Raw genomic sequence first — 12,784 nt, 5'->3', positions numbered from 1 at the left:
GGACGACAGGTTGGGCCCTCAATTGTTGAAGGCCCAACCTGTTGAGCTTCCACTGTCCGCGTACCGAAAGTTTCCGGAAACAAGTTAAATTTGACGGGGAGTCTTGGAGCTTAGGCCAGCCCACACGATGTTCTATATACGTTGTCCACATGATGATTGAAATGGGCAACCTCGTGTCTAGCTGCATGATGACCGAAACTCCGTCCCACTCCAATGTACACACCAGCAGCTTGACTATCCCGAGCGACCCGACGTAGTCTTTATCAGCCCCCAGCATAAATAGGCCATCAGCCTTGGCGCCGTCATCTTTCATCCCCAGCATACTGACATCGTGATGTGACGCTCTTGGCACGGTAGGCAATTGGTCTGTGCAATGGAAGCACACTCTCGCCAGGTGCCCATATTCACGGCTCTTGTAGCATACAGCTGAGTGGAAATGGCATGTTTCTGCACTGCGTCCCTGACCTTCATACCTGAAGCATGACATTCGGCGTCCCTTCCTCGGTGCGCCTTTCCCTGTCGCCACATACAAGTCTTTGTCTGACTTGGCTGTGCGTATCCCTTTTTCGTTCTCATCTGCCAGCTCAGCTGCCAGCACTATTTCTTCGGCCTCGCTTCTGGTCAGGCCTGTTTTTGCTAAAAGTTGCCGACGTACACTGGAGCTTTGCAACCCGCATATAATCCTATCTTGCAGCATTCTGTCCAGACTGCTTCCGATATTGCACGTGTTTGCAATCTGATGAATGGCCAGAAGGAATTCTTTCACCAGCTCGCCTGGCAATTGGCTGTGTGTGAAAAACTTGTACGACTGGGCTATCTCGTTAGGCTCGGGTGAAAAGTATTGTTGCAGAATGGCAGTGACCTCCCTGTGCCAACGTTCGTTCACTTTGATGGGTGCACAGCATCCGGCAGTCATGCCCACTGTGTTGGTGCTCAGCGCTTTGATGAGTAAAGCCCGTTTCTGCTTTTCGTCCGTAACACCATGGCCCTCGAAGAATGCCTCCAGACGAACTTGGTATGTTGCCCATTTATCGGTGGTCTTGCCAAACGGTGGTGGGCCTGTATAGTATGCCATTTCGTTTTCCTGGTGGTGTTAGACCAATCATCCCATCTTCATTGCTGCTGAAGTGACCAGACGTCAGCACTCCTAATGTCAACGAGGAAGAAGGCGGCTTTATTGTCTTGGGGCATTGTTTTTGTGCGCTCGAAACACAGGGTAAGGAGAAGGGAACACGGGGAAGGGAAAGTGATAGCCACCAGATACTCTGTGATAGCTGCCGCATGCTGCATGTGCGCTAACATCAGAACAGAGCGAAGTTTGCAATACTATGACATAATAGTTCTGCAGAAACCCGCAAGATGGAGGGAAGTAATTAATAAAGGGAAAATGAGACATCCACATCCAGTTGCTACAGTTGGGTGGATGTCTCATTTTCCCTTTATTAATTACTTGCCTCCACCTTGCGGGTTTCCGCAGAACTATTATGTCAAACACTTGCCTTTGCTTCGAGTTGTCAATAAATTCGTCTTCGCCCTGCAATCTTCTAGCCGCCTGGTTAGCTCAGATGGTAGGGCGGCTGCCCCAGAAAGGCGGTGGTCCCGGGTTTGAGTCCCGAACCAGGACAAATTTTTCTTCAACTGCGATGCTTTTCTTTCGAGGAACCTGTATGGGTTTCCTTTGTAGCAGTTGCTACAGTTGGGTGGATGTCTCATTTTCCCTTTATTAATTATTTTGCTCCACCTTGCGGGTTTCCGCAGAACTATTACGTCAAATACTTGCCTTTGCTTCGAGTTGTCGATAAATTCGGCTTTGCCCTGCCATCTGCTAGCCGCCTGGTTAGCTCAGATGGTAGAGCGGCTGCCCCGGAAAGGCGGTGGTCCCGGGTTCGAGTCCCGGACCAGGACAAATTTTTCTTACATTTCGAGGCTTTTCTTTCGAGGAGCCCATATGGGTTTTCTTTGTAGCAGTTGCTACACTTGGCTGAATGTATCATTTTTCCTTTATTAATTTGGGATACTATGTGCACCATGAGAAGCGTCGTTGCCGAAGTTTTTTGAGCCTCATTGTAAAGCCCGTCATTTGGGCTTGTTGGTGTAACATTTTGTAGTTTTTCCTTAGCACAGAAAGCACAAGGACATAGAAGAGAAAACGGACACACACAGGCGCTAACTTCCAACAACAATTAATTTCAGACACAGATGCCACTTTTATACCCTCACTTTTTCAGTTTTTCTTTTTAAGCATGTGTCTACTGCCAAGGCAACAGAGCAACTCACTGGCAGACTAGGCAAAAACTATTATGTTTAACGCATGCACAGGAATTCCAACTCCTCCTTTGATAGTGACATGCACAATTGGCTAACACAAGCATTACCAAACTCTTCAATGCGAGCACTTTCAATGATGAAACAAGTTAATTCGCATTTGCTTCTCTCGATAATAACTGTATCCCTAAATTGCGGACTGCATCCACACTTATGACAATAAATTGCGAGGAAGCCATTCGGCGAAGGCTTGTTAAGTTTATTGGAGTGCTCCCTAACCTATCATTAATGCATCTGCACGTTTGTCCAATATAACTCTAATCGGCAACATGTTATATGAAGAAACTATTTTATTTGCAGTGAATTATTGACAGGCTGGATATTGCCGTATTTACACGATTCTACCATGCCTGCGATATTAACGTGCAGTTATATTGCTGCCCAAATATGAGAAGAAACAAATAACTTAGTGCCGATTCTACCACGCACATCAAATAATGAAACCTGAGTCATTGCGTACTGTGTTGAAACGACTTTATCGAAGATACAAGAGCACACAGCTGAATCCTAGTGGCTAATTCTTATCAGAGTCCAACGACACCTACTTTTTACTCCCTACTGATCACAGAAAATAAAATCTTCAGATCCGTCTAATGCAATAGAAATGCACATTACAGCAAACTGGAAAGCGCCGACAGCAAACCAAGGCATAAAAAAACATCTGTTCGATGGTAGTGTCACTTGTATTGCATTGAGCATTTTTTTTTAGTAAGAATCAGTTTCATTTTTGATTTTGAATAAAATTAGTTATGACTAATGCATAAGCAAATTTGAATACACATTTTATGAAAGAAGTGCACGTTAGAATTGTGCAAATATAGTATATACACATACAGTGAACTCTCACTTAAGTGAACTTCAAGGGACCGAAGGAAATAGTTCACTTAACTGAAAGTTCACTAAACTGAATATTCACTAGACCAACATAAGGCATGGCATACAGAGTCAAAAGTTTGAAGTACAATTCATGGAGCAAAAGACATGGCATCCATAGTGTTAGAAATGTGTGAAATGGAATTTGTACATATCAACAAGTACAAGGTTCATAACAGTTATAATGCTGCCTTTCTCACTTAGAAAAAAATCTCTGATTAAGATCTGATTAAGAAACGCCAACATATGAAAGCCTCTAACCCTACAGCTAGAATAGAACTGGCAGAATTTTTTAATTTAATCAACAAGCTTAAGACAGCTGACATAAGGAAGTATAATATGGATAGAATTGAACATGCTCTAAGGAACGGAGGGAGCCTAAAAGCAGTGAAGAAGAAACTAGGAATAAGCAAGAATCAGATGTATGCGTTAAGAGACAAAGCCGGCGATATCATTACTAATATGGATAAGATAGTTCAAGTGGCTGAGGAGTTCTATAGAGATTTATATAGTACCAGTGGCACCCACGACGATAATGGAAAAGAGAATACTCCAGAGGAATTTGAAATCCCACAAGTAACGCCGGAAGAAGTAAAAAAAGCCTTGGGAGCTATGCAAAGGGGGAAGGCAGCGTGGGAGAATCAAGTAACAGCAGATTTGTTGAAGGATGGTGGGCAGAATTGTTCTAGAAAAACTGGCCACCCTGTATACACAATGCCTCATGACCTCGAGCGTACCGGAATCTTGGAAGAACACCAACATAATCTTAATCCATGAGAAAGGGGACGCCAAAGACTTGAAAAATTATAGACCGATCAGCTTACTGTCCATTGCCTACAAAGTGTTTACCAAGGTAATTGCAAATAGAATGAAGAACGCCTTAGACTTCTGTCAACCAAAGGACCAGGCAGGATTCCGTAAAGGCTACTCAACAATAGACCATATTCACACTATCAATCAGGTGATAAAGAAATGTGCGGAATATAACCAACCGTTATATATAGCTTTCATTGATTACGAGAACACGTTTGATTCAATCGAAACCTCAGCAGTCATCAGGGTGTAGAGCCGTATGTAAAAATACTGAAAGATACCTCTAGCGGCTTCACAGCCACTGTAGTCCGCCATAAAGAAAGCAACAAAATCCCAATAAAAAAATGGCATCAGGCAGGGAGATACGTTCTGTCCAATGCTATTCACAGCTTGTTTACAGGAGGTATTCAGAGACCTGGATTGGGAAGAATTGGGGATAAGGGTTACTAGAAAATACTTTAGTAACTTGCGATTCGCTGATGATATTGCCTTGCTTAGTAACTCAGAGGACCAATTTCAATGCATGCTTACTGACCTGGAGAGGGAAAGCAGAAGGAGAAGGACGGGTCTAATAATTAATCTGCAGAAAACTAAAGTAATGTTTAGCAGTCTTGGAAGAGAACAGCATTTTACAATAGGTAGCGAGGCACTGGAAGTGGTAAGGGAATTCATCTACTTAGGACGGGTAGTGACTGCGGATCCTGATTATGAGACTGAAATATTTAGAAGAATAAGAATGGGCTGGGGTGTGTTTGGCAAGTAATCTCGCATCATGAACAGCAGGTTGCCATTATCCCTCAAGAGAAAAGTGTATAACAGCTGTGTCTTACCAGTACTCTCCTACGGTGCAGAAACCTGGAGGCTTGCGAAAAAGGTTCTACCTAAATTGAGGACGACAAAACGAGCTATGAAAAGAAGAATGATGGGTGTAACGTTAAGAGATGAGAAGAGAGCAGATTGGGTTAGGGAACAAATGGGAGGTAATGACATCTTAGTGGAAATCAAGAAAATGAAATGGGGCTTGGGCAGGGCATGTAATGAGGAGAGAAGATAACCGATGGTCATTGAGGGTTACGGACTGGATTCCAAGAGAAGCGTAGCAGGGGGTGGCAGAAAGTTAGGTGGGCGGATGAGATTAACAAGTTTGCAGGGACAGCATAGCCACAAATAGCACGTGACCGGAGTAGTTGGAGAAGTATGGGAGAGGCCTTTGCCCTGCAGTGGACGGAGCCAGGGTAATGATGATGAAGACATGTATTATTGTCAAAATGTTTTGTGGAAGATCCATAATGGTGTTGTCACTTGTGGTGTTTCTGATGCATTGCTTTGTTCTGGTGCAACTGCAGATTGAAACTTGCCAAGTGAATCAACACACTGACTTGCCCACGAGGAAGATCGTTCTATGCCGCTTGTCGAAGCATGTGTCCGTGGCATTAAGCATTAGAGGCCAGCTACGTATGATAAACTGCCTGGCAGTCGGCAATATAGCTTAGCTTTAAAACATAGTTGTGAGTCAGCACATGTCCAGTGCACTTCTCTGTTTTCCCGTTTTTGTGAACACTGTAAGAACTGAAAGATGGAAGCTTGCTCTCTGAGAAACCTACCTGGGTTTCCTTTGTAGCATTGTGTTACAGTCCAGGTGGATGCCTTTTTTTTTTTTCTTTTACTTGCTGGAGCTATTAGGAATGCACTCCAGTTTCTAAAGCAATATTCAAAGTATTTTTAATAATTCTGATATCATTTCAAGTTTTTGCAACTTAAATATTTTTATATATGGTGATTAAATATATTGACACGTGTACTTATCTTTATCAGGCAACCACGTTTCGCTGCCTGACAAATGTTATCGTACAGCGCGGGACGCGCCTGCATGTATCTGAAGCTTCTGGAAAGTTATCGATGCTTCTATCCGCTGTCTGTTGTTGCCAAACCTTATGTTATCTGATTTCATCACCTGACGCAAATGGTGTAGAGCTTTATGGAAGGCATGCAGGTCCCAACGATTAGTCTGGAATAATTCGACGATTGATGTATAAAAGCCAACGCGCTTGACCTGTGGATCAGATTTTCGACGATCGCCGACCGTGTTCACCGCTATCGTTGTGCTATAAGTGTAGCCTGTTTTTGTGGGCACAGGTTCGCCCAATAAAAGTGTTGTCGTTCACAGTATTACTGTGTTCTTCAACGTCACCACCACGTGACAATATGCTCGTAATGTCATGGTGCGTCATATATGATTCACAACAGCTTTTGCTCATAAAATCGTATCATAAAGGCATACCCAGCCTAAGCAATGATTTGTCCACTTTTCTTTAACATGAAAAAAGATTCATGCAGTAAGGGGTTAACTTGACAATAGCTAATTCATTTTGTCGCACACACAACACATGTGGCTTGTTGTGGTCTCACATTTGTTATGACTGTGGCCAGGTTTGTGGCATGCTGTAACTGACTATGACTGTGAAGGAGGAAGAATGTCTTGCTTTAGGCTGTAGAAAAGTCATGGACACCTGGATAAATTTCCCTTGAAGTCAGGTGCTGCCCTACACTTCCTTTCTCATTCCTTGTTGAATTTCAACCTTCCTTATGTCTTTAAGTGTACTTTTAGTTGTAGCATGCAGCCACAAGTTCTTAGAGCAAGATTGACATCAGGATTTTAGTGCCACGAAAGACAAACCTGACAGAGGAAGAAGGAGATACATATTTAAACAGAATACAGTGGGACCTCATTGATACGATCCTGTTACATATGATTTACTGGTGCCAATGTTTGCGAAAAAGAATACAAAAAACTAAGCAATACAGTTACACTTCCTTTTTAATGGTTCGTAGGTTCCCGGAGAACATGATCTTTTGACACCAAGCTTAAGTGCATCGACAAACTGCGATCATGTGGTATGTTTTTCAGCCGCTAGATCCAATAAAAACAAGAAACGTGCGAGGCACAAGCAATCGAGAATAGTAGCAGTCCACCACACCAGCGCCCCCGCAATACTCACCCACCCGTCTGTTGTGAAGATGCCAGCATGCGCTCAATTTTCGGCTCTGGTACTAGCAAATCTCCTTCTGGGTCGTCACATGCCACATTCACAGCTGTCGTCACCAGCCCTATCGCAATAACCATCTTCACCTGTCTGTTCCGCAGCGTGTATGATGTAGGCGGTAACTCAAACACGCTGATGTTCTTTGCTGCAGACTGCGCGAAGTGAGTGCCATGTTTTGGTCCCGTAAAAGCGTAGGCATTATATTCCAATGTCCGCAAGGTCGATCTCATTTTGGTTTTGCAAAAGAAAATTATAACAAGGTGCGATTTATTTTTTTTTTATTTTTATTTATTTATTTATTCGTACATACTGCAGCCCGACTGGGCTATTGCAGGAGTGGGTGTGAAAGGCAGAGCAATGACAAATAATAAATAATACAGGCAATACGAACAATACAAACCAATGCAAACCAAAACTATTCAATGGCTGCTAAGAATAAGTTTTAAAGGAAGAGAACTAGTAGGACCAGGCAAAGAATTTATTTTTTTTTGCTTTTTTTTATTGCTCGTAATCATGAACCAACCAGCCCAAATGCGTACTCTTCTGCAGTTTATTTCTTCCACATCGGGCTCTTTTCCTTTGTGTGTGCCTTTCTCGTGTTTCCGTTCTTCAGTCATTTGCATCAATTTGCTCGCCACCACGACTTGTAGAGCTAGCCTCTACATTTACTCGCTCAAGCATTCTTACCTACCGCCGGAAGTCGCCGTGTTGTTCGGGGGACTGATGCCTTCGGAGGGCCACATAAAGAGAACATGCTGAGAACACCGATAAACATACAGTGCGACGCAACTCGAGAAATGATATTGAAATGTTCAAGAATTTAGAAGAAAAAAAAGATTGAATCGTCACGATTGCACATTGTAGGCGTCGAAGTCTCTACAATGAAATTATTTTTGAGCAACTCTGATAGTGCCCACGCAACAATGGTTGCTTGTATACTGTCAAATGCTCATATTCTGCGGCCTAGAGCTCATGACACGGTGTGAAAATTCGCACGCAGTGAAAGCGAATTTTTCTTCTTTGTTTTGAAAGGAATAAAACGCTGAATACTTTTTTTAACCAAGCATTCGAAATAAGTTACAAATGCGTTAACATCACAAGTAGAACTTAGTGCAGCAAATTCTTCAAAACTATCAGACAGAATGTTTATTATTGAAACATCATCAGCGCGAAGAAAATCAGGAAATGCAGAGAAAGAATTCTGCTTAGTGACCGAGAAATTTAAGGAGACAAGAACGGCCTGGTGATCAGAAATTCTCTCAATGACATCACTTCTGTAACCCTTTACAACAATGTTAGAACTAACTAAAACCAAATCAAGCAGAGCAACGCATTGTGTAGATTTATTGGTAATCTGGACCAGGTCGAATAAAAGAGAAAAGGCAACTAGTTCTCTATTTATGGAAGTCTCTTTCACAAGTGTTAAAGGAGGCGAATGAATGCCGGGGGCATTAAAATCGCCCATGCAAATGAGGTTACCTATATTTAGCTGCTGCTCATTAATATAGCGACGAAGAGTTAGAACGTGGTCTACAGAGGAACTTGGTGGACGGTAAACGACGCCTATCGCGACATGTGCTTTGTCTAGATAAAATTTACACCAGACTGATTCAATGTAACCTGGTGGTGACAATCATGAAAACTTGAGATCTGACCGAAAAAGCAACGCAATGCCGCCACCTTTAAAGTGATGCTGGTCTGTGCGAACCGCAACGTAGCCAGGAGGAGTGAACTCTGAGTCTAATATATCATCATGCAGCCAAGTCTCTGTGATACCAACCACATGAGGCGAGTGTGCAGAAGTTAAAAACAAAAAGTCTTCAAACTTGTTAGTTATGCTCCTGGCATTTATGTTTAAAATTTAATGGTTACAATTGGAATTACATGGCAGTCAGTCAAAAGAAGTGGAACGTAGTGACTCAGAAGGTTTAGCTGCAGCCAACGAATCGGGCGGTGTTGACCGAGATGTTCTATTAATGAAGGATTTAGGGTCTCTGATAAGGGCATTGGACACATCATCCCAACTGTAGCACACTTTGCTGATAAAAGTGTAATCATAGCGTAGCTTGACAACAGAGCTCTGTCTTCGAAAAAATGCTGAGGTGTCCCAAATATTTCTTCCGGACTGCATGAACACTGGCTGAAAAATCCTCAGTGATGTAATATTGCAATCCTTTAAGCTTCAAGACGTTTATCATCACCGCAGACTTTTCCAGAAAATCCAGCAGCTTAAAAATAGCTGGGCATGGACGCTCTCGGCGCTTTCCGCCATTCCTGTGGCAATGCTCAATGTGTGGGGGCGTAATTTGTAGTATACCAGAAAATATCTGTGCAACCCCATATAGCAAAGTATTCTCATTTTCATCCGGTTTTTCGTCCAAGCAGTGTATAATAATGTTGCGACGGGATCGGTTATCATGCAAGGTCGTCATTCTTGGCAACCAACTGAGCCACAGTTCCAGTTAGTGTTTTAACCTTGGAGCGGAGAAGATCGGAAACATAGGCATCAACCTTCTGGCCTGTTGTAGGCAATTTAAGTACTGCTACACAGTTTTCTAGTGCATCAAAACGTAAGTTTACAGAAGCTTGGAATGACTTAATTTTGGCGAGGTCCTCAGCCATCAATTTTTGTTGTTCAAGAACCTCAGTAAGCATAGTGACAATGTCAGCATTTTCGATCGAACATGCCGCAGAAGTGTTGAGTGGCCGTTGTGCAGCATGTAGAGCATTCAGAAGAACTGTTACTAGAATCATTACTTTTCGATGAATTGCCTAGTTTTTTTTAGAGATCAACTTTGGGGGGGACCAGGATCCATCTCCACGCCTCCGCTCAACAAAAGGCAACTGATACAGTACAAGGCATTCAAGCATAAATCAGCCGTGTCTTGTGGGCAAAGAAACAGCAGCAATGATTGATTGTCGGATTTCAAGCATCGACAATTTTCTAAATAACATACCTGTACAATGGAAGAACCAGCGTTTTAACATGGTGTCGCCGCCACTGTCACCTTGCCCACTGACGAGCGAAGCCTTGAGCGCCGCTTTTAAACCCTTGAATGGTGACGACGGGGTATCGCTCTAGATATTGATGGTGTGCGCACAAGTACCAGAGTTCCATGAAACATGCAGGCAGGTCGTTGATTTCCTGAGCATGCCAGAACTATCACACACAGAAGTGATAGGGCAGTCTGGCGATGCAGTGATGAAGGTCTTCTTGTGTAGCTCGTAGAATGATGAATCAGCCGGGAAACATGTGAAGATGATGTCACATGGCGTACACTCTGGTAAAGCAGGCTCGGTGACGCATCCGAGGATCTGCACAAGGAAGAAACAGCATTTTCACATCGTGTCGCCGCCGCTGTCACCTTGCCCACTGAACGAGAATGGTCACTTGGATGCCACCAGCTCCTTGCACATCGGCACCTTGTGCTGCAATGATTCTCTCAATGCTTTGCATTATGTAGATGTCAACTGAATTAAGTCTGCCAATGTTTTTAGTGACTTCCAATTGTACATTTTCCCGGTTAGTACGTAGTTTTCTCACGTTTTTTTCCCAAAATGTATCAGTGAGATTCTACTGTATATACCTAGAAGTGCTCTACCTTGTAAGTACTGAGTAAAACTGCTAACCTTGATAGGACACACTTGGCAAGAGTGACAGAGAGGTCATTGCAGTTATGGCACTCTGTCATCCTTGGGAGGGAAAAAATTGTAATCCACCTGAATTTTAGCATAAAGCTACAAAGGTAATCCATACAGGTTTCTCAAAAGAAAGCCTTTCCTTTGAAGAAAAATTCATCCTGGTGTGGAATTCCAACCCAGGACCAACACCTTTCTGGGCAAAACATTTCCGCAGAACTTTGTCTGTCGTCCTTGTTTGTTGTGTCCTATTGTGGTTAGTAGTTTTACTCAGAGCTACAATTACATGCATTACAAGTTGAATAACCACTAGTGCAATTTCTTAGTCTGATTCGGTCAGTTAATGTCTTTTTTAGTGCTAAAAGCACGGTTGTCTGCCTAGAACACCAACTCAGCAGCAAACTCTAGATATTTACAACATGTTACAGGTCTCCACCACCACAGCGCCAGCATTCCCACAGCCCTGTGGCCAAGAGGAGAAGACAATCCAGGTCGCCACACAGATCACATAAGAGGTCACGTGCCTCGAGATCTAGGTCGAAATCCAAGGACCAAAAGAAACGGCGTCGCCACGAATTGCGTTCCAGGTCAAGAAGCAGATCAAGGAAATCACTCACACGATCTTACAGGTCAAAGCATCGTTAGTCAGCCAGAAGTGCATAAGGTACAGTCACCATCACACATAGACTGAGCACACCTCAAGCGCCTTTTCATTTCTCCTCTGTAGAGTGCTGGATGTATAAGGTTTCAGTGGCTTCAGTTTGTTCGCTTAATGTGTTTGCCTTTGAGAGCATTCAGTGTTTGTGTTACAAACCTGTGTTTGTTAAAATTAAGTTGCTATAGATGTGTCATCATTGTTAGAGTAAAGTTTGACGGTGACTGTGCATACCATTAAGATATTACTGAAACCGAGTACCTCTTCTTGTCAGAGTGATCACATTGATACAAGAAAAAAAAAATACCCCGTACCAAATGGTGTGGTGATTTATGCTTAGTTTTTTTTTCTATATTTACTGATATTTTGACGATGACAAACATTACCAACAGCAGCAGCATCTGAAAGACGTCAAGTCAATGCCATTCATAATGTGCTTGATTTTGTCAGATTTGGGCATGGAGGCATTGATGCACTTCAAAAGGTTGAGAACATCCTCAATATAGCTTGTAAACGACTTGCCTGGCTGCTGTGCCCACTCGTGCAAACACTGCTCGGCGTGCAACTGTCGTATGGTGGGGTGCCCAAACACTTTTATGAAGGCAGCCTTGAATGCAAACCAGGTTGGAAAATCTGCCACGTAGTTTTTAAACCAGAGGTTAGCCTCATTAGAAAGATGGAAGATGACATTGTTGAGTTTAGTGGTGTCATCCCATCAGTTGTGGATGCTTACCATACTGTAAGACGATAGCCAGTCCTCCGCATCATTGTTGTCGGCGCTGCTGAAGACCATCGGATGCCGCTAGTAAGGCGCCCCAAAGCAGATGACGGGCGGAGTGGGCGTGGCTGGCAGGGGCTGGTTGCATCTTCAGGCATACCGCACCATAGCGAACAGGTGCAGAGTTCGAGGATGAATGCTTGGTACTTAATCCCAGCACCTCCACCACTTAAAATGAGGTTTATTGTCTGGAACAGGCGACTAGATCAGTTACGCCCGGCAGTGTCCTGAGCCATAACTTCAGTGTCTTGCGTGAAGCATTGACAATGCTGCTGCTGTCCAGTGGCATTCGTCATCTTCAGTTCATGGTCTTCATCTTCTTCATCACAATATGTTTTATGCTCCTGTCATACTGCAGAGCACAAGAATAGAATGATACGTTATATGCTGGTACAGAGCTCCAATGAAAAAAAAAGAAAAGACTAGCTATATATGACCCCGCATTATGATAGGAGCCTGCCCAGTTCAACAACAGCAGCGGATGACTGCAAAATCTGCAAGAGCTAGAGCTCCTGCGATCTCTCTGCATGCCATCCCCTCCCTTCTTATGGCACATTCGACTGGTCATTGTTGAGTGCTCCAGAGCACTCTTGTTGTGCAGTTTGCATTCAGCTGGTCAAAATCACGAGCTTGGAACACAATCGCCTGGCTCATTCA

The 12,784-nt window shown here is 43.4% G+C and overlaps 1 protein-coding gene and 1 non-coding gene across 2 annotated transcripts in view; both read left to right on the top strand.

The window, feature by feature from the left end:
- LOC142573308 (U2 small nuclear ribonucleoprotein auxiliary factor 35 kDa subunit-related protein 2-like) overlaps positions 1-11,580 on the top strand; it is a 234,685-nt gene extending 223,105 nt beyond the window's left edge. Inside the window, exon 10 of the mRNA XM_075682983.1 lies at positions 11,123-11,580. Within this exon, the coding sequence (XP_075539098.1) occupies positions 11,123-11,339 (217 nt within the window). The 3' untranslated portion in view covers positions 11,340-11,580. The remainder of the gene's footprint in view (positions 1-11,122) is intronic.
- Positions 1,832-1,906, top strand: TRNAS-GGA (transfer RNA serine (anticodon GGA)). Its single transcript has one exon. It is a non-coding gene; the product is annotated as a tRNA-Ser (tRNA).
- Positions 11,581-12,784: the final 1,204 nt, after the last annotated feature.

Source organism: Dermacentor variabilis, chromosome 2 (assembly GCF_050947875.1).
Source record: "Dermacentor variabilis isolate Ectoservices chromosome 2, ASM5094787v1, whole genome shotgun sequence".
NCBI lineage: Eukaryota > Metazoa > Arthropoda > Arachnida > Ixodida > Ixodidae > Dermacentor > Dermacentor variabilis.
Note: the sequence above shows the minus strand (reverse complement) of the source record. Positions and strands in the feature narration are given on the sequence as shown.